This window comes from Berghia stephanieae, chromosome 2, assembly GCF_034508935.2.
Source record: "Berghia stephanieae isolate SIO BIC M18660-M18661 chromosome 2, UCSD_Bste_1.3, whole genome shotgun sequence".
In the NCBI taxonomy this organism is placed as follows: Eukaryota; Metazoa; Mollusca; class Gastropoda; order Nudibranchia; family Aeolidiidae; genus Berghia; species Berghia stephanieae.
The window spans coordinates 25,407,790-25,430,455 of NC_088361.1; the positions used below are offsets into that span (position 1 = coordinate 25,407,790).

Below are 22,666 nucleotides of genomic sequence, written 5' to 3' on the forward strand. Positions count from 1 at the left end.
AAGGTCACCAGTGGTTAAAAGAAATTTTCAGACAATTTTGGAAAAGAGGATTTACAGGCCTGAATCATAAAATGAAGCTTTCAAAACATCCAATCAAAACTTGATGGTGGAAAGATTAGTTTTCAACAAATGCTCTTTCATTTGGCTGTTTGAATTTATTTCTATAGGCCTTTTTTCTTTGTTCATTTTTTTTCTGACATTGTAACTTTGACAATCTTGAGGGGAATAAAAGCCTTATATTTAATGAATGAATGAATATGGCCGCGCTTTCTGCATAGAGACTTGCTGTGAACAATGTGTGAGTAATTTTGAATGTTTCAATCAGTCCTTTGTATCTGGTTAGTGATTTGTTTCCATAAGTCCAGCGCAAGTATTCTTAGGTTTTGAAGGTCATCATGTGCGTTAAGGTGCTGAGGCAATTGGGTGTTCTTTTGTGTTGTTGAAATCAGTTCTTCAGTTGTTGTTTATATATATATATATATATATATATTTTGTATTTGTTGAGATCTTGATTCAATGTTGCTGGAAGTGAAGTTGGTGTGCGTCCTCTGTATCTGGCTCCTCGTTTGAAGTAATCCATTGATGTTTGTGCTGGAATATTTTCATCTTGTCAGAGCATGTGCCCAAACAGTTTCCATCTTTGCTGCTTTATTTGTGTTCTGGTCGTACTCTGCATCTGTCATACACATCCTAATTGCTGATTTTGTCTGGCCAATGAACCCCTATAACTTGTCTCAATTGTTTGCGATATGTCACAGTTGTACATCAGGATTGGCAGCACGAGAGCTTTGTAAAGATGTAATCTTTTATTTTCATTAATGATGTTTGTCCTATTCCAAACATTTTGTAATTCTCTACATACAGTTTGAGCTAGTATTTTCCTCCGTTTGATGTCTTCATTCTCATTAATCAAGTTTCAAAGTTTTCGTACACTTTTTCATTCCACTTGTTTCTTAATACTCTTTTTAAATTGAAGATTCTCCGTTGAGATGGACTGGTTTTCTTTCGTATTTTTTAAAGATCAATTCCATGAAAAATATGCACAAAATTCCATATTTCCGATCAATTGATAGAACGTCTCTCTCTAATTTATTTCATTGTTTTACTTTTCATATTCACTAATTTTCTTAACAATATTGAATAATGAAATTATTGACAAAATATCTTGCTTCATTCTATTTGTATCGTGGATTGGCAATAATTGAAAATAGTATTATGTCAATACCCCAATACAATGACCAATTTAATGAACAGGGTAAGCCAAGCATTATTGGTAAATGAGAGAAGTAGGTTATTATGAGTGTCTTCATTCTGAAATTGTATTAATTAAACTTTAATTCAAAATAAATTTTTATGTTACTGTCATGTGCTGATTCTATCATGCATATTTTTGTCTGATTTTTGTTTGTTTGTTTGTTGCTTTAGGTCTCTTCCAACACAATTGAGGTTATATGAGAGACCGCTGAAACAAAAAAACAAGCAATCTAACAAAAATAGTACAAATGTAAATCAAAATCATAACCTAAAGATATCATAAGCCAAATTATAAATAACCAAGAACAAACAGGCAGAAGATTTACAGAAAAAAAAATATCCCCTGTCAAAAATACAATCACAAACCAAAGAAGCAGGATAGGCTAGTAAAGAGAAGAAGAAACGACATCACTATCGGATCGTACACCCATGCGAACATCATAGGTATATGATTCAAGGGTGATGCTCCCATCCAACCACCCGCATTTTTGTCTGAAATGAATAAAGATTGAAGTCATTTTGTCAAAAAAACTAGTTACAGGTATCATTTCATTTAAGACAAACTTCCTATCAAATCATTAATTTACCTATTTTTTATATCATATGTTTTAAATTATTACCATAAACCCTACAGATTTGTAAATATAACCTTTATTCAGAAAAATTTGAAAAAAAGAGACACCGGGCATGTGATACAACCAGGTCGATATAACTTTAAGGGAAAAAAAAGAAAAACATAGAAAAATTGAGTTTTTAAAGACAGGAGTATTCTCTATGTGCCCAAAATGCTTTACAAAGCATTATAAGATTTCACATGTGGGAAGAGACATGATGCCTGTACTGTAAGACACTACTACAATTATTTTTTTGACAGAGATAATGTTGTTACTAACCATATACTTATTTTACACGAGTGTGGTGAGATAATATGAGTAAATAGCCTTTTCCAAGAACTCAAAATTGTCCCACCCATGGCCCCACATCTCAATACAGTGGAATACTGAAAAACCCAACACCGTCAGACCAGAAAGATTGGTTGACTTTGAGCAAGGTTGATTTTATCCATTATCAATCATTAGATAAAGAACAGAAAATTAGGGATCAACAGAAGGTGTTGACTATAAGCAAAAGTTGACTTTAAGACTGTTGACTTTAAATGGATTCCATTGTATTTTTCTGGTCACATCTTAAAATATCTTAAGTCTCCATGAATGCAAGAGCAGATTTTGAGCTTAATTTTCCATACAAGAACACATGCTCCCCAAACTAAAAAATGAAATTGTATCATCATGTTTACGAACAAACATGCTATGAATGAATATAACAGTTTCAAAAAAAGGGAAATATAAACTAGGACGATTTCAGACTCAAATTAGCTCAAAGAAAAGATAAAGGAAAATAAAAAGTAATAAGGAAAATACAGATTTCGATTGTAGAATTCAGATTAGGTGGATTGTTATTATAAAATTGTAATGTAACAAGCAATTGCTGTGGGCCATTACACTGAGGACAATTTTCACTTGAGCTGTTAACTTTCCAGGTAAGTTTATGATAGGTGGTGTTTTCTGTGGGGTTTTTTAAATTATTATTTTAATTAATTCAAAACTCCCAGGTTGCTTATTATTTTTATTCTTCACTAATTCTGACATGTTGACGTTGTTCATACATTTTATGCAGTTTCGAGATTCTAACTTCAGATTTTATGAATACATATTATATTTAACCACTTTTCAGCACAGAAAGTAAGAGTTCTATTACATCATAGTCCATTAAACATTCTTTCTTCTTTTAGCATGCAGACATACATAAAACCCAAAAATAAACTTATTTCATTCCTAAAAAATTCTTTCTAAAAAAAAATTATTGCTAATTTGCAACTATTGTTTCCTTTTGTAGATAAATGCTATTACTTTTTGAAAGTAAAAGTCGGGGATGTCAATAGTTGCCAATTAGCAATAATTAGGATTAACAATGTATTCAAAGCAGGTCAATTCAATGATTAACAAAATAATCAATTCCATTTTCATGTCCAATGCACTTTGTGATTCCCATCACTTAAACATTCCAAAGTTAGTCTTTCCATGATTTTTTTGGAACAGAATTTGTTTAATTCTTGGGAGAAAAACAATATCCTGCCACCATAAGATTGTGGAGCAGCAAGTTATTGATTCAGAGGTGATTGACTCATCCACTAAGCCAAGGACCTCCATGGAGATATGAAGTATCTGAATTGTGGTTTGTATTTTCCTATCGTAGACAAAACCACACACACTCACGAGTCACATTTCAAGATTTCATAAAAATCCTTCTGCAAAGCTTTCCATGTAAACCTTTCAAGGTTTATCTGAAAAAATATAGAAGTAAAATTACATTCAGTCAAATTTCAAATTATGATACTCATACCTACTGCTTTAAAACTTAAAGAATTAGACATTAAAATGTCGCTGGAATAATACAAAAATGCTAAAATTTATGAAATAACGGAGGGGGAAATGAGGTGATTTTGTATATCTTTATAAATGGTCATAAAAAATTATACCAGTCTGTAGTCAATATTTTTCAAAATGTTACAATTGAAAGTCTGAAAATACAACACAAAATTGTATTCAATAACTTTAAAGAAATGACATGATTACTATTTATAATTTATCAAATACACAATGTCCTTTTAGATTAAAGAGCAAAAAATGGCAGTGTTCACCTCGACACCGCCTGCATGGAAATGCAATATGAATATGAATTAGTGACCAAAAATAACAGCAGAAATGTTGCATTATAATTGCGTGCCATCATACATTCAACTTTTATATGAATCTTTCAAAAAAAATTTAAAAGACATGTCTAATTCATTTTCAGATGTTGATAAAACATAACCAAAGGGTAAACATATACTCAAATTACAAGCCCAGAAAACATTGCCAGATGCTGCCTTTGACTTAACAAGCCCAATTTTTCTATCTTTGTCTCTTTTTTTTCATATAAAAAATCTAATATAGGATAAAAAATGAATGGATCATGATTGTTTTTTTATTTTTGCTCTCTTTGTCAGACATATTTGAGTGTTGGCCTAGGAAAACTAACAGAAACGCGCACTAGGTCTTTTCAAGGCAAAAATTCATGATTACCAACGATGTTGTCGAAATTGACTTATCATTTCATAGACCTTCTTATTTGCAATGCTGAAGGTATTTGTGAGAATATTTATCATGAATATGTTTTTTAATGATTAAATCATAAAATAAACATATATATGATAAATATTCTCACAAATTAAACATGTTTTTTCTCAGCTTTATAATTCTCTCCCTTCCCTACCTCAAATCTCATGAACGTTATTACGTTAAATTGATTAAATAAACTGCAAAATGTTCAAATAACACTGCTACTGCTATATTACAAAACATAATACAGTGGAATCCTGATAAAGCCAACACTACTGAACTAGAAATGTTGGTTCAGCACAGATGACTTTATCCATATCCCATGTTGATTCCACTGTATCTCAAAATGAGTATTTTGACCATTCCTGAGGGTTTCCTGGGCCACGACAAATTCATCCAGTGCAGCAATATTGAGTTGAAAAGATAAAAATCCTTAGAGAAATAGAAATAAAAAGATTATACAAACCTTTGGGGGTTGAATTTTGTCAGGCCGACGACAGAAATTTCTGAGTCTTTTCACCAATTGTGCCTGGGTTGAGTACAAGCACTCATCTGAAAATGTGAAATTGTATGTCATACTATACGGTCTTAGAACCTTGAGCATGGAATATTTTGAGTTGATACTGATACTAAAGTAACTTGATGTTGTGGTTTTTTTTCTAGACTGAAGTCTTTAATCACCTTATTTTTGATGAAAATTAAATTACAGTCCACATTATGTAAGATGAACGCCTTTCGTTCCTAATGAATGTGTCTGTCATAGAATAAAATAAAGTGGAATATAATTCAATGTTTATTTAGCCCTTAAAGGGCTGACCCTCTTCAAATATTCCCCACTCAGATGGCTGAAGTAAGGGGCATAACTCTGGTTTGCTAATGAATGAGGTTTTTAAAAAAAAGGCAAAACTTTTTGACTGTATAAGATACAGAGATAATTCGAACGTCAAAAAATAGAAGAATGAATTGCCTTTTCCATTATATATGACATACTATTTAATACAATTATCAAGACTATGAAAAAACTGATAAGTTGATTTTAAACAAAATTCCAAATTCTAACACTTTTCAACCATTAAAAAATCGTAACTCGGTAACTTCTGTCTCAATCCGTGAACGGTAAAGTGAAAATGAAAGTAGAACTCTTCTTGTTAAAATAAAATCAATGTGTTCACGGCTAAAAGAAGAATAAAGAACTTGAATCAGTACTGAAAAAGAGTATACCTAACACAAAAAGGTATCGGATGACCACATGCGAGCCCACACAATGCAGCAGCGAGCAGTGGCAAGCGATAACGCCCTCTATGGCTAAAGGGACAGCTTGGGTCTTTTCTAAAAAAAGAATTAATTACCTATATTGGGCGGTTTTAAGCATTCTGTATCATCATTATAGGATTTTTTTAAAATACATTTTTGGTGAAAAAAAAAACATTATCTGTGTCGATATCCATTTTGCATTCTGATTCAGGGGTCTAGCATCAAAAAGTATAACAATCTTGTGGCAAAGTTTCTAATGAAGGGATAACCTCCATATTCTTCTCTCTTATCACCATTGTAGCATTTTGTGTCCTCATACAGAGATTTTACAGATTTAGCTTATAAGATTTGTACTGGAACATTACAAAGTTGTGAATCAAAATTTTATGACAAAATTGAAGTTAAAAATTTATAATTATAATTTGGATTATATTTCAAAATACACATACCTTATCAAAAAACAATATCGATATGGTGACATAACACATTATCTCTGTGATAACTGTGAAAAATTTCAGACAATTGTATGGAATAGATTCTGAGAAATGTTTAACACAGTATCCTATACCCTTGAAAAATGACGTATTGAGAAAATAGCAGAATAGCTTTCCGTTTTTGAAACTTTTCTTAATACATAAACTATACCCATTTCGACCGTGTTTTTTTAACCTTTATAGTATATTCTAAGAAATTCCACTTTAATAATATAATATCTTTTTCTACCAAGGTCTCAAAAGCACTTTTTTGAAGGATTTTCCTAATAATTAGACTCAAACCGCCCCTAAAGGAACCCTATGATCTTAACATGGTATATTTTAAAAAAAACAAAAAACGCTTACACAACATCATATCAAAATTGAAGATGACCCGCAAAATGACATACTACTTTGACTTCTTAGTCTGAGCAGTATAGCAAGGATTAGTATAAATATAAATATGTATATGACTCACTATGCAGAAGATAAAATATGGAAAACTGTACCTGGATATATCTCTGGATAGACCAGTCTCTTTGGACAAAGGGGAAAACAGCCTCTACTAGTGGCTTCTAGCCTGTAAATCAAAAGAAACATTACGTGGATAAAACAATTCAATCGATATTGGAACATCAAAATGTTAAAAAATTAGAGAAAAAAAATTGACGATACAACAAAAACAAAAAAAAACGCCAGAAAAATAATAATAGTAATGACAAAAACATCAACATTTCTGTATTAATCCAATCTATGAATAAAATAATGTGAATCTGTTTGCCTTTAAAAGTTTAATATTTTAAAATAATTATTGTCTCATACATCATTGTTGTATAAGAGAAAGTATTGAGCTTTATGAGGGGATGGGGTTAAACACAGTGAGAATACGATTCAATCAATTGATTCATTATAAACATGAACAGCTGAAACTGGGTTCACGGTTTACAAGATAAATACATAGTCTTAGGACTTATGCCCTCAAACCTGCGACAAGTCATATCTTGATGAATAATATAGGGGTTAAGCACAATCACTAAACGGTCATTCACATCAAATTCTCCGTGTGGTGTTACTACAAAAAATTTGTAAAATTACCCAGTGTGCAATAAAATGAACTGCTACATTATATTCAAAACTGTTGGGAACACAACATATAAAATGAATAGATCATGATTGCTTTTTTATTTTTGCTTTATTAAATATAAATAGTGATTTTAAATGTCTTTATCTCAAGTTGTTCTTTTTGTGACAAATGAATACTCAATTTTCTGTATTGAAAGGTTTAATTCTCCATATTTCTTTTGATTTTACGTATAGACATTGCCAAAAGAAGGGATAAAGATGTATGAAAATCTGTGGATGTCAGAGAACATCATTAATTCAAAAAAAAATTTTGGTGGAGGGGAAAGCGTTTTTTCGTTCAAAACATATCAATGATAAACATTATTCACTTTTGAGCTAGGCATCAGCGGTACACATAACTTAATCTGATAAACACTTACGTACATGGAAACACCAAAGAACTCATGATTTGCAGTCGACACAGCAACATGAGCAATATCAAGAATACTCCTGTAAGTATCTCTGTTTTGATAACCCCATGCAACCACCCGACTTCCTAGTCTAGATTTTGCAACATCAAAAATTCCTGGAACTTCCTGATAAGATTCTCCAAGAACAGAAACTTTGAACTCATATCCCTCATCAAGTAACTGAAATAAGGCCTGAAAAAATGAGTCTGGATCTTTGTCATGCTCCCTGGGGTAGAGATAAAATATTGAGTGATTTATTTTTTAATAGTGCATTTAAAATGATATAATTTAAATAATATTAAGGTATTGGAACTTGAAACATAAATACAAATTTTTGAAATGGTATTTTTTTCATTAGATACAAATAGTCTCTCTCTCTCTCTCTCTCTCTCTCTCTCTCTCTCTCTCTCTCTCTCTCTCTCTCTCTCTCTCTCTCTCTCCCTCTCTCTCTCTCTCTCTCTCTCTCTCTCTCTCTCTCTCTCTCTCTCTCTCTCTCATATATATATATATATATATATATATATATATATATATATATATATATATATATATATATATATATATATATATATATATATATATACACACACACACACAAAGAAATCACACTTCACCCACAAACATAAACAATCATCACACAAACAGATAAACACACACGCACGTACACAAACGTATCTGGATAATGATCTGGCATTATTATTGGCTGTAATGGTTCCATTCACAATATGTCATTGGACAATTACATCTCATTTCCATTGGATGTTTATTTACTTCACAGCATGATGTCTGCATTTTCATTGGCTATTGTATTTTACCTCACAAAAGGATGTCATTAACCAGTTACGAATCATTATTTTTTTTGTCCGATTGCTGATATATATAGATTGCTATGTCAATATAACCGTTATGTGGTAAAGTTTATGTTGAATTGAGGTTGAGTAGTGTTTACGATCAAAACAATGACAATACACATTGAAGAGTGAAAGCGTAACTGGTATGCCCTTTGAGAAATACACATTATAACATTGTTGGGACATGTCGTCTCTCATCACACTGTTATTATGTATTCACAGGTCTCAACACGCCCCCTTTTTCTGCCATCTTGAAAACCCCTGAATAAAGACACCCTTAGATAACAACATAATTTTCCGGTACCGGGGGATATCGTAATCCAGGGGTTGCACTGTAGTTGTTACTGTCTGTTTTACATTAGACTTCAGGATAAACTCTAAAATTGTGGTCTAAATAAATAAACTTTCACTTTTCGTTGTAAAAGACATGCTTCTATTTTACTAACAGTATTCATTATGTGATTGACAGTTGATCAAACCTTACCATCTGTGGGGCCAAACAATGTGAAGATGAGAATCACGACCAGTTGTTATTTGTAAATTCACTTCATTTTGATCTGTCTGAATTCTTTCATCATCTCCCATTGCAGGGTTCACACATTGATGGTTTTCTTTGGTTACAGCTCTCATATTATCTGTTTCCTGACAAGAACAGTTACCAGAAACAGAAGGCAATTCCTTATCCAAATCAATATCATCTGCTAACTCATTTTCTTGCATATTCATCTTTTCTGTTTGTTTATTTTTTCTGATTTTATCTCTTTGAAAATCCACAGGGAAGTGTATGACACGACATTTTGGTCTCATTTTAGCTTCTAAATCTTTGGGTCTGTAGTCTGGCATCAGTTTCAAATGTCTTGATATATTCTTTAGGAACGACTCCATGTTGAAATAGGAATTGAACACAATGACATCTGCAACGAGACTAAAAGTTGAAAATGGTGAAAATTGATTAGGGCCATGTTTTCAAATGAATAAATAAGTCTGATGATGAGTTACCATATTAAAACTGTTATAATCTAGACAGATGATACATAATGTAAAAAAAAAAAAAAAAACATCACTCAAATCTGCATATGGAATATACAATGATTTTTTTTTTGGCAACGTAGAAAATATAATATTGCATTTATATGGTGCATGTCACCATGTCCAAAGCTCTCTTTACCATTATCTTTTATATTTCTCAATGATGGAACAACCTAAATTCCACACACAACACAGAATGAGACCAATTAAGGAGCAGTCACTGAAGTAAGATAAAAAATATGAAAAGGTGTGTAGGAAACAGTGAAAAATACTAGAAAAATGCTCTAAAACAATTAGCCTTCCTCAAATGGGGATCGAACTTCAAACCTAATTACCCCGACCTTTTGAGAATTTCACAGAATAGGACATGTAGGTATCCTGTTAAGCTTAAGGATTTTTGTACAAAGAAAACACTACTTCATCAATAGGACCTCTGAATTCATATCCAATTGGAGTATTTTTCGTAGGGCTATGCCTTCAATTTCATCAAGGTACCTAGTTGCTGATTTGAATCCTGTGACATTAGATCATGATATTAGTCCAAGATCGGACTACTCACAGTGACATAAGCTGCCCTTAGGATCAACATAACTAATCTAATAGAATAAAATATCATATTTTGATATAATTTATTTTCAAAAGGGCTAAAAATTAATACTTTTTCTCATAAAACAATTTAATTGCAAATAAATCATAAAGTAGCATTTAGTTTAAGGTCCATCTTTAGTCATAACAGACCTTTAAAGTTTACAAATCACAGCCGACTCTTATGCCAAGCAAGCAGGCAATAAAAACATTATAATATCTATGAAACAACTATCAACTAGAATGCACTTCATAATGAAACATTTTGGTATTTATTCATTAAAACCATTGTTTGAACTATTGTGTTTTTTTTTTTTTGGTTTGTTTGTTGCTTTAGGTCTCTTCCAACACAATTGAGGTTATATGAGAGACCGCTGAAACAAAAAAACAAGCAATCTAACAAAAATAGTACAAATGTAAATCAAAATCATAACCTAAAGATATCATAAGCTAAATTATAAATAACCAAGAACAAACAGGCAGAAGATTTACAGAAAAAAAAATATCCCCTGTCAAAAATACAATCACAAACCAAAGAAGCAGGATAGGCTAGTAAAGAGAAGAAGAAACGACATCACTATCGGATCGTACACCCATGCGAACATCATAGGTATATGATTCAAGGGTGATGCTCCCATCCAACCACCCGCCTATTGTGTTTTCAATCATAGACTGAAACATCAGATACCAAGAAAAATATAGGAATAAGTAATAAGGAATAATAAGAAGTCTGATTCTTTCGTTTATTTGGATTAATTCTTATAGAAGAAGAAAAAGAAGAAGAAGAAGAAGAAGACGAAGAAGAAGAAGAAGAAGAAGAAGAAGAAGAAGAAGAAGAAGAAGAAGAAGAAGAAGAAGAAGAAGAAGAAGAAGAAGAAGAAGAAGAAGAAGAAGAAGAAGAAGAAGAAGAAGAAGAAGAAGAGGTGGTGCGGTCGTATGAGAGCTTTCGAAGAAGAATATATATTTCGAAGAAAAATAATTATTTCGCATTATTTTTTTTTCCGTCTCACATCCAGACGGAAACAATAAATCATAGGGGAAAAGAAATAAGACACGGAGAAATGCATGTGTGGCAGTAGAAAAATAGAGAGAAATGGTCCGGTCCGACACACTTCTGTGCGTGCTAGTTAATTACTGACTAGGTGTGTGTTCGACGACTCGCACGAACTTCGCGACCCTCTCTCGCTGGCTGTGGCACAGTAGCCAGGTAGTGAATACATCCATGCCTAGCGGAGCGTGTAGGTGGCATAATAATATTATAGCTAACTGATAGACGGCCTAGTTTTATTTTGTCTTTGATGCAACAAATAAAAAGTTTGTTTTTTTGTTTTTTTAAGTCGGCGTTTGAGACGGAATAAAACTGACTTTTGCGAGGAACGACATAAAAGTCTTTTATTTTCTTTTTTATTGGTTCTGTTCTTTGACGTTAGGAATTTTATATTTACTATTAATTTTTTTTTAAAAAATATTAGCACTTATAGAGCAAAATTGTACTGTCGGAAATCCGACAATAGATGGAAGATTTACAGGCCTGCTTGAAGATGGTATGCCTTATAACGCTCCATTGCTAAAAAAAATAAATAAATCATTATTTAAATTACATAAAATATACCTGAAAAATCAAGAAAACCTGCTAGAGAATTAGGAAAGATAGTTTATATCTGCACTATTAGTGGGATTTGATAGATCAATCAACGCCTTGTCTTTGCCTTAGTGTTTATTCACAAGATAAATTATTAATTGTAAGCAATATTACCAAGTAGTAATTTGGCAGTATCCATAATGGAAATCTCGATCTTGATGTTTCCTCACAGGATAAACTAGCTGGTTTTCGTGAAAGTACACAACTTTCCATAGTCCTGCAAGATCGGGGCGTAGAGCAACCAGTTCAGCCAAATTCAAAACTGAGCTTGAGAAGAGGACACTGTGAAAAAGAAAAATATGAAAAATCATTGATCATGAATGATAAAAAAAAAGTTAAACATAGATACCTACAGGTTTAAAATTCATACTGTGAAACAAAAATATATCATGAGAGAAGCTGTCAAGGAAGTTGTATTTGAATTAAAAAAGAGAAAAACCTGAAAACTGATAAACAGAACCACCCAATCAGTTTATTAGGACAGCAATAAGTAAGTCAAGTCATGATAATAAAAAGTAGCGTCAATTGTCAAGGTCCTTGACAATTGACAAATCATCAATTGCCAAGGACTGTGTCAGTTCATCATGCATGTGTACTTGTAACTGCCACAGAGTAACATTAGGGTCACTGGTCACAAAACGATGTTATTGCAACAGTGATGTTAATAATATCAAATAATACTCTCTCTCTCTCTCTCTCTCTCTCTCTCTCTCTCTCTCTCTCTCTCTCTCTCTCTCTCTCTCTCTCTCTCTCTCTCTCTCTCTCTCTGTCTCTCTCATATTTCTTCTTTTTGTCATGGACCTCGTTAGTTGGTAAATCATCAACTATTTACTAATAACTGCCATGAATTGGTAAATCGGCAACACTTAACTGTCACGGAGTATGGAGTGATACTTTAATATTAATATTAGTACTACTGTCATTTTCTCCTCTATCTCCGTCTCTTGTTTCATTTACTCATTTTCCCCTTATTCTCTCTCTCTCTCTCTCTCTCTCTCTCTCTCTCTCTCTCTCTCTCTCTCTCTTTTCTCTCTCTCTCTCTTCTTCTCTCTCTCTCTCTGTCTCTCTCATATTTCTTCTTTTTGTCATGGACCTCGTTAGTTGGTAAATCATCACTATTTACTAATAACTGCCATGAATTGTAAATCGCAACACTTAACTGTCACGGAGTATGGAGTGATACTTTAATATTAATATTAGTACTACTGTCATTTTCTCCTCTATCTCCGTCTCTTTTTCATTTACTCATTTTCTCCTTATCTCTCCTCTTCTCTCTCCCCCTCTCTCTCTCTCTCCTCTCTCTCCTCTCTCTCTCTCTCTCTCTCTCTTCTCCTCTCTCTCTCTCTCTCTCTCTCTCTGTCTCTCTCATATTTCTTCTTTTTGTCATGGACCTCGTTAGTTGGTAAATCATCAACTATTTACTAATAACTGCCATGAATTGGTAAATCGGCAACACTTAACTGTCACGGAGTATGGAGTGATACTTTAATATTAATATTAGTACTACTGTCATTTTCTCCTCTATCTCCGTCTCTTGTTTCATTTACTCATTTTCTCCTTATTCTCTCTCTCTCTCTCTCTCTCTCTCTCTCTCTCTCTCTCTCTCTCTCTCTCTCTCTCTGTCTCTCTCATATTTCTTCTTTTTGTCATGGACCTCGTTAGTTGGTAAATCATCAACTATTTACTAATAACTGCCATGAATTGATCTTGTTGCACAGATATTTACGTGAATTGTTCCTTATTATGACGATGTGCAGTATATATTCCTTTAAAACAAAGGAAATCCTAATTACATTTTTAATCTATTGGGCATTATTTAAACTTGCAGGGATTTGCCACTTCATCCTGTTTTTTTCCCTGCTGAATCCGAAAACAACAGTAATTTTTGTTTTGATATATGAGGCTCGACTGAAATCACTGTATGGAGCTGAAAAGTTAAAATTTGACTCCTTGGCAGTTGATGTACTGTTATGGGACAGCGTGGCTCAGCGGTATGGTCTTTGCTTCACACCCGAAAGGTACCGAGTTCGACTACCGCCGCGTTGTGTGGCCTTGAGCAATCACCTTAGCTCACTTTGCGGCGCTGCACTGCGGCTGACGCCTGGGTTATTCCAGTCTTCGCTTGGAATAGAGACTAAAGAAAAATTACCCTTTGGGATGAATAAAGGGAATTAATTAATTAATTAACTACCAAGGACTCACTCCTTGGCGATTGACACGTCCATAATAAAAATAAAAGCAACATGCTCATTCAAAAGTTCCTCCTAATTATTTCCGTTGGCCTAAAAAAAGAGAGACTGAATTTCAATTTCATGCAAAAGGCTATTCGGACTCGAGTCTGAATTGCTTCCCGTGGCAATTCGGACCCTGAATCTGAATTGCTTCCCGTGACAATTAGGTCTTTGTAAACACACACACACACACACACACACACACACACACACACACACAGACTCATGAGTATCTCTAAGTCATTAAAAACAGAATAAGGGATGAAGTGAGTAGAAAAGTGCCAGAAGACAATAGAGAGCGTGACTCTACCGTATGAGCTATCCACGAACCCAAAAAAATTTGTATCTAACTCAAGTCATACAGAATAATCACATACACACACACACACTCCCCCCCCCCCCCCCCCCAACAACCATTTCCACAACCCAAGAGCCGGCGTCTTTTTCTCTTTGATCTCGTATCACCATGTTCTCCCCTGCGTCCAGCGCCTCGGTCGTTTGTGGGTTGTGGAGATGTTAATGGTTACCCCCATCGTCTACTTGAAAAGTCGCTGGTTAACCCCCCCCCCCCCCCCCCCCCCATCCCATTACCAGTTATTGATCATTAAATTTCTCTCTGTATGCAACCAGTGCTTATTTTATTAATAGGCACCTAGTCCAGTATTATCTAATAATATTAGTATTAGACGGTACTCTGCCCCTACCCCAGTTTCTCTATTGCTGGTTTGCTGCCAAGAATCGCCTCTATTTTTATATTTAGAAATAAAACAGCATGCATATTTTTTTAATTAAAAAAGAATTAAGATACTGCCTTTTGTCAAAGCCCGACCCATACTGCCTTTTAACTAAAACGCTCAATGCCCAAAGTCATATTATTTTCCTTTCCCCGCACTTTTTCGCGGCTGCAAATGGCAAAATATAAAATGTAGATATGTCACACATGTATCTTATGCAACATGCTCATGGTAAACAAATAAATCTTCTAATCATTACACAAAGACATTCTTTTATCTATGCGAGGGCAAATCAAATAAATCTTCCAATCATTACACAAAGACACTCTTTTATCTATCTGAGGGCAAATTGATTGTTAACGTTAACAATAGCGACTACAATTGTAATCTACCAAAGACCACAAATATTTAGATCTATGTTTTGTATTGTTTTTAAGTCGCTTGCAACACATTTAGGTTTTATCAGCGCCAGTAAAAAGGGAGAAATTGGATAGTAAAAAGTTCTAGAATTACAATTAAAAAGTACCCAAGAAAAAGGAAGACAAAGGGGATCACCGGTTTTGAATGTTAGTCATCTTTGGGAGTTCTAAAACGTGACTTGCTCGCTCACTCGCCCTCCTACCGACAACGAGCAGCTTCCCCCTACCCTACCACGCTTCACTTTCGACCCAGCTTCCACTTCCAACACTTCCTGTGATTGCGCAGGCGCATTGTGGCAGGAGTCCGAATTGCCACGGGAAGCAATTCAGACTCGGGTCCAAATTGCGACTTCGAAAGACATTAGTTGCTAGGCATCACTTTTTGCATTTGCACTATCAATATTACATTTTCCACATTACCTAAGGCCAGGTACTCATTCACACCGAACCAATGTAAAAGCGTTTTGCCCAGTGAATCAACAACGGCAGCGGGGCCATAATTATCAACTCATCCTTCCCAGTTATCAAAACAATTGAATATATGGCTTTATTTTATCTTATTTTTAACCCAAAAGATTGAACCAATAAGTAATCAAAAACGCATATATTTCATTAAACCATATTTATGTATAATAAAATAAGCCGTAGTATAGGCTACCGATAAATTGGACTGAAAGGAATTGTCTCCATAAAATGCAAGACTGATGTCCTGGCTCTCCAGTGCCATTTCTTGGCAGGCAAAGTGTAAACGTCAAGTCTATGACCAACCAATTCATCAGCTAATAAAACTTTAATCAACTGTGCATGAGATCCGCCATAAAACGGTTCTATAGCCACTATATCCATTTGTATTTGTCCATTAATGAGTGATGAGTGATGGCTGGATTAGGGGACTGCAATTGAAAATGAAAAGTAAAACCGAAAGTAGATGTACGACATAACGGAACTTTCCGGTTATTGCGATAAAATGTACGATTACAACAGTCAATCTTGTCGGGTTATTATATAACGGTGTGTCTTTTTTACGAAACCCGCCGAAACCCGCCGAAACCCGCCGAAACCCTGCGAAACCCGCCGAAACCCGCCGAAACCCGACGAAACCCGACGAAACCCGGCGAAACCCAACAATATCCAGCAAAGTTATGGGAAGTAGACAACTGTGGGGAGTGAACCCGATACTCAGGGAAGTGTACACCAGTCGGGAGTGAACCTGAGACTAAGGTTATCGGCCGGTTTCGGCGGGTTTCGTAAAAAAGAATTAGTGCTTTATTACGAAACCCGCCGAAACCCGCCGAAACCCGACAATATCCGGCAAAGTTATGGGAGTTTGGCAACAGTGGGGGGTGATCCTGGGAGTCAGGGAATTGCACACCAGTGGGGAGTTAACCTGGGACTGTGTAAAAAGGATATCAGTTGTAAATAAACCTGGGACTAAAGGGAGATGGATACCATTGAAAGTTGAAGCCGGATATGGGAGTTGAGTACCAGAGGAGAATGAACCTGACACTATAGAAGGTGGGCGCCAGTGGGGAGTGAACCTGGAACTCGGGGAATTTCACACCAGTGGGGAGTTAACCTGGGACTCTGTAAAAAGGATATCAGTGGGAAATAAACCTGGGACTAAAGGGAGATGGATACCATTGAAAGTTGAAGCCGGATATGAGAGTTTGGTACCAGAGGAGAATGAACCTGACACTATAGGAGGTGGGCGCCAGTGAGGAGTGAACCTGGGACTATGTAAACAGGATATCAGTGGGAAATAAACCTGGGACTAAAGGGAGGTGGATACCATTGGGAGTTGAAGCCGGATTTGGGAGTTGGGTACCAGAGGAGAGAGAAACCTGACACTATAGGAGGTGGGCGCCAGTGGGGAGTGAACCTGGGACTATGTAAACAGGATATCAGTGGGAAATAAACCTGGGACTAAAGGGAGATGGATACCATTGAAAGTTGAAGCCGGATATGAGAGTTTGGTACCAGAGGAGAATGAACCTGACACTTTAGGAGGTGGGCGCCAGTGGGGAGTGAACCTGGGACTATGTAAACAGGATATCATTGGGAAATAAACCTGGGACTAAAGGGAGATGGATACCATTGAAAGTTGAAGCCGGATATGAGAGTTTGGTACCAGAGGAGAATGAACCTGACACTATAGGAGGTGGGCGCCAGTGAGGAGTGAACCTGGGACTATGTAAACACGATATTAGTGGGAAATAAACCTGGGACTAAAGGGAGGTGGATACCATTGGGAGTTGAAGCCGGATTTGGGAGTTGGGTACCAGAGGAGAGAGAAACCTGACACTATAGGAGGTGGGCGCCAGTGGGGAGTGAACCTAGGACTCTGTAAACAGGATATCAGTAGGAAATAAACCTGGGACTAAAGGGAAATGGATACCATTGGGAGTTGAAGCCGGATATGAGAGTTTGGTACCAGAGAAGAATGAACCTGACACTATAGGGGGTGGGCGCCAGTGGGGAGTGAACCTGGGACAATGTAAAAAGTCCCAGGTTCACTCCTCACTGGCGCCCACCTCCTATAGTGTCAGGTTCATTCTCCTCTGGTACCAAACTCTCATATCCGGCTTCAACTTTCAATGGTATCCATCTCCCTTTAGTCCCAGGTTTATTTCCCACTGATATCCAGTTTACATAGTCCCAGGTTCACTCCCCACTGGCGCCCACCTCCTATAGTGTCAGGTTCATTCTCCTCTGGTACCAAACTCTCATATCCGGCTTCAATTTCAATGGTATTCATCTCCCTTTAGTCCCAGGTTTATTTCCGATATCCTTTTTACATAGTCCCAGGTTCACTCCCCACTGGCGCCCACCTCCTATAGTGTCAGGTTTTTCTCTCCTCTGGTACCCAACTCCCAAATCCGGCTTCAACTCCCAATGGTATCCACCTCCCTTTAGTCCCAGGTGTATTTCCCACTGATATCCTGTTTACATAGTCCCAGGTTCACTCCTCACTGGCGCCCACCTCCTATAGTGTCAGGTTCATTCTCCTCTGGTACTCAACTCCCATATCCGGCTTCAACTTTCAATGGTATCCATCTCCCTTTAGTCCCAGGTTTATTTCCCACTGATATCCTTTTTACACAGTCCCAGGTTAACTCCCCACTGGTGTGCAATTCCCTGACTCCCAGGATCACCCCCCACTGTTGCCAAACTCCCATAACTTTGCCGGATATTGTCGGGTTTCGGCGGGTTTCGGCGGGTTTCGTAATAAAGCACTAATTCTTTTTTACGAAACCCGCCGAAACCGGCCGATAACCTTAGTCTCAGGTTCACTCCCGACTGGTGTACACTTCCCTGAGTATCGGGTTCACTCCCCACAGTTGTCTACTTCCCATAACTTTGCTGGATATTGTCGGGTTTCGCCGGGTTTCGGCGGGTTTCGGCGGGTTTCGTAAAAAAGCACTGGTTCTTTTTTACGAAACCCGCCGAAACCCAGTCCCAGGTTCACTCCCCAATGGTGTACACTTCCCTGAGTTCTAGGTTCACTCCCCACAGCCACCTACTTCCCATAACTTTGTCGGGATTCGTCGGGTTTCGGCGGGTTTCGGCGGGTTTCGCAGGGTTTCGGCGGGTTTCGTAAAAAAGACACACCCACTATATAGCAGGTGCCCGTGGGTTGGAATTGAAAAATATTTAAATTTGTTTGGAAAATAAAAGTGCCCAACTTTTTACACTGCTTTTCTTCCGTTTTACTCTTACTTTGATGTTTGTTTTATGTTTATAGAGCAGTAAAGTTAGGTGCCCCCAGAGAGTTTAGAAGCTAACGCTTAGACTTAGAGAGCTCTCTCTTCCCTCCCGCTCTCCATGACAACAATGCATTTCATTGCGTATCAGCCGAAAAATTGTGTGTCACGAAATAGGCGCGGATCACTGAATGTGTGTTTCGTCTGCTAGAGATCGGCTGCTCTTTTTCTTTACTATCGGCTCAGGCTTTATGTGCAAAATCGTACAGATTAGTTTGATTCTCTAGATCAGGTTACGATAACTTTGTAAGATTCTAAAATAAATTACTTATAATAATAATGATGTGTGTGTGTGAGACACACACACACACACACACACACACACACAGAGAGAGAGAGAGAGAGAGAGAAGGCGGGTGGGAGGGGGTGAGGGGGGGGGATAAACTTTGACAAAAAATAAATTTAACTCAACTTTACAGCGAAAATCATGATTTATTTTAAACAAACTTAATAGAAACAAACGACCTTTGTATTTTCAACAAAGCCATAACTCTCTCTCTCTCTCTCTCCTCTCTCTCTCTCTTCTCTCTCTCTCTCTCTCTTCTCTCTCTCTCTCTCTCTCTCTCTCTTTCTCTCTCTCTTTCTGCTCTCTCTCTCTCTCTCTCTCTCTCTCTCTCTCTCTCTCTTTCTCTCTCTCTCTCTTTCGCTCTTCTCTCTCTCTCCCCTCTCTCTCTCTTCTCTCTCTCTCTCTCTCTCTCTCTCTGTGTGTGTGTGTGTGTGTGTGTGTAAGTATGTGTTTAATTAACACACGTATAGTTCAAAATAATATGTACAATGAAAAAATAGTATGCATGACTAAGATGACGTCAAGTTGCGTTGCATAGATTAATGACCACAAGTACAATTAAACATAATGAAGGAGAGAAATACAAAATACATGTACTCTCGTGTAAGTATTGTAGAATCTAATCTAAAACACATTTTATAAATTGAAAAATGGCTCAGTAAAATCACAAAGGGGGACAATGCTGCATCAACACCGATGATTGACAGTGACAGACCAGAATTGATAACCTCGGTATACATCCATTGTCTCCTGAGACAGACGGAAGCCAACAACAACAGGCATACCGGTAAGAAAACAAATCAGCGACATATCAAATCTACACGACATGGCTAAATGTGGCAGCCTTCCTATTTCTATGGGTGGGCTGTTTTTCTGACAGTGTCTGATTCATTAACTGGCATTAGTGAACAAATTAGCTACATAAAAAAGTAAATCACACTTTCCATTTTTGCAACCAAGGCCCATGTGGGGTGGAATGCTTACCACAAGCCGTCTAATGATCCTATTTCTCAGACCAGTAATGTGCAGTGTGGGAGTAATGGCGTCTCTGAATTCCTTTTCCATAATTTCTATGATACAGAGAAGTTCTGAACTTGGTGCATAGAGACCGCCATGGTTACAACCCTGAAGGTTCTTTGCATGCAGGAATACTTGACTCTCTTTGCCAGGGTCCTTGTCACCTTTCAATAAATCTTGACAGTCTGTACACACATGGGGCATTAATTTGACTGCAACATACCCAGATATGCAAGTTGTTACATTCTGTTCATTTGGTATTAGGGATTGCATAGTTGATGGCAACATCAGCTGTCTAATTTCCTGTGGAACATCTTGTTGAAGGCGTGTCTTGACTGCCACTGAAACAGGAAGCATCAAAAGGTTCTTCACATAAAACATTTCGTCTGTACAGTGCATCAGCTGACTTGTCATCCAAATCAGCACGCCTGCAGTTGATGACCCAACGCCTGGACCTGTAAAAAATAACTAACGCAGTTCAATATTGGATCTAGATCTATTATTAGTAATTAATTGAGAGCTAGGTCTGATTAAGAGTTAATTTTATACATAAAAGCACATACTAATTGGCCGAGAGAGACTAGATGTATGCTTCTCTTTAGATAAACTTCTAAAAAACTAAGCTCACTTCATTGAGATTAACAACAAGATATGAAGTGAATAGAAAAGTGCCAGAAGACAATAGAGAATAAAAAATTTTCGCGGCGGTGGTGGGGTTTGAACCTGCGACCTTATTGGTACGACAACTCCGCCTGGCAGGTGAGAGCGTGGCTCTACCGTGTGAGCTATCCACGAACACAAAATATTCGTTTCAAACTCAAAGTCATTACTACTGTACTAGAATCTAGACATAGGCATCACAAGTCTAGTCAATGTACATCCTATCTAGTCATCCCTCTAAAGCTCTTTGAGCATATTTATTGGATATTGCGCTATATAAAAGCTCAATTATTTTAAGCATAAATCCACTGGCACAACATATATGGCTAAAATTCAATGCCGTGTAGCTACACCGTCGCCCCCTACCCTTTACTGTGTTTTAAATCAACCACATCTGCTATTATGGAAAAGGAGAAGAAGAAGATGAAGAAGAAGAAGATAATGGCTAGCCTCACCCCCAACAGAGCCACCTTTAAGGGTCACAGTCACGGTGCAGTAGATTAGAACTGGATCAGAAATCTAATGTTCATTTTCTCTTGTAACACAATCTAGACGTGTTAATATAGAAATATAGTTATTTGTTAAGGTTAATAGATTAAAGTTTAATTTTCTCACCTTTCAGGATCCTTTGGGAAACGGAAGAAACCTAAATCTGGTCTCTTGTGTCGAGAATTTGAACAATTGATACCGGAACACCACTGGCATTTGTTATGTGTTGTCGGCGTCGGCGCCATCTTAGCTCATTGTTGTACGCGCTTATTTCCACGATCAGCTGTTGACCCAGATACGGGCTTTTTGGCTAGAGAGAGCTCTCGAAGCGTTAGCTATAGAGCAGTAAAGTTAGGTGCCCCAAACGTAAACAATAACAAGTTGCTAGTGATTTCCGTTAGGGACCGGAATAATTTACGCACAATATAGGTCTCCCAATTTTGTAGTTTGAGTTGTAGGCAATCCACTTTCTGTATTGAAAATATGTTTACATAAAATCTAACAGTTGCAGAAATAATAATATAAGGCTAAATTATTCTGAAAATCAGGCTCCGAATAATTCTCGTTTTGTTCACATCAGCGCAATAATTTGCTCTGGTCTAAAAATAGATAGACTGTAACTTTTGATAAATTTTAGAAAATTTTACCTTTTGTTCTATAAAATATCCATATCTAGACATTATTTGATGCATGATCGAGTATTTATGAATATGTGTTTCTTTTGCCACCTAACAGCCACATTTTAAAGGTTATTTTTTTCTATTATTTACATTGGAACGTGAGCTGTCAAGACAGGAACACGTGGTTTGCCACGTGCTTCTCGACCTTTGTTTACGTTTGGGGCACCTAACTTTACTGCTCTATACAATCTCTCTGGTGCCCCAAACGGAAACAATAACAAGTTGCTAGTGATTTCCGTTAGGGACCGGAATAATTTACGCACAATATAGGTCTCCCAATTTTGTAGTTTGAGTTGTAGGCAATACACTTTCAGTATTGAAAATATGTTTACATAAAATCTAACAGTTGCAGAAATAATAATATAAGACTAAATTATTATGAAAATCAGGCTCCGAATAATTCTCGTTTTGTTCATACCAGCGCAATAATTTGCTCTGGTCTAAAAATAGATAGACGTAAGTTTTGATAAATTTTACCTTTTTGTTCCATAAAATATCCATATCTAGACATTATTTGATGCATGATCGAGTATTTATGAATATGTGTTTCTTTTGCCACCTAACAGCCAAATTTTAAAGGTTATTTTCTTTCTATTATTTACATTGGA

At 36.4% G+C, this 22,666-nt stretch overlaps 2 protein-coding genes across 3 annotated transcripts; both read right to left on the reverse strand.

The window, feature by feature from the left end:
• Nucleotides 1-1,887: 1,887 nt before the first annotated feature.
• Nucleotides 1,888-16,113, reverse strand: LOC144964562 (tRNA-queuosine alpha-mannosyltransferase-like). Of its 2 annotated transcripts, none has more exons than XR_013643873.1 (7): nucleotides 15,824-16,113; nucleotides 11,896-12,063; nucleotides 9,010-9,450; nucleotides 7,645-7,900; nucleotides 6,652-6,722; nucleotides 4,882-4,967; nucleotides 1,888-3,598 (listed from the first exon to the last, which is right to left on the reverse strand). XR_013643873.1 is itself a non-coding variant. In XM_078898991.1 (7 exons), the coding sequence occupies exons 1-7, from the start codon at nucleotides 16,009-16,011 to the stop codon at nucleotides 3,527-3,529; spliced, it is 1,278 nt and encodes a 425-aa protein (XP_078755117.1). In that variant the 5' UTR covers nucleotides 16,012-16,110; the 3' UTR covers nucleotides 1,888-3,526. The 2 variants fall into 2 exon arrangements, 1 of the variants encoding a protein (XP_078755117.1); XM_078898991.1 differs by having other exon boundaries at nucleotides 7,649-7,900; nucleotides 15,824-16,110.
• Nucleotides 16,114-19,636: 3,523 nt separating this feature from the next.
• On the reverse strand, nucleotides 19,637-21,627 carry LOC144964565 (uncharacterized). Its single transcript, XM_078898993.1, has 2 exons — nucleotides 21,505-21,627; nucleotides 19,637-20,684 (listed from the first exon to the last, which is right to left on the reverse strand). Exon 2 carries the CDS (start codon nucleotides 20,641-20,643, stop codon nucleotides 20,104-20,106), a length of 540 nt encoding a protein of 179 aa, XP_078755119.1. The 5' UTR covers nucleotides 20,644-20,684; nucleotides 21,505-21,627; the 3' UTR covers nucleotides 19,637-20,103.
• Between the last annotated feature and the right edge of the window lie 1,039 nt (nucleotides 21,628-22,666).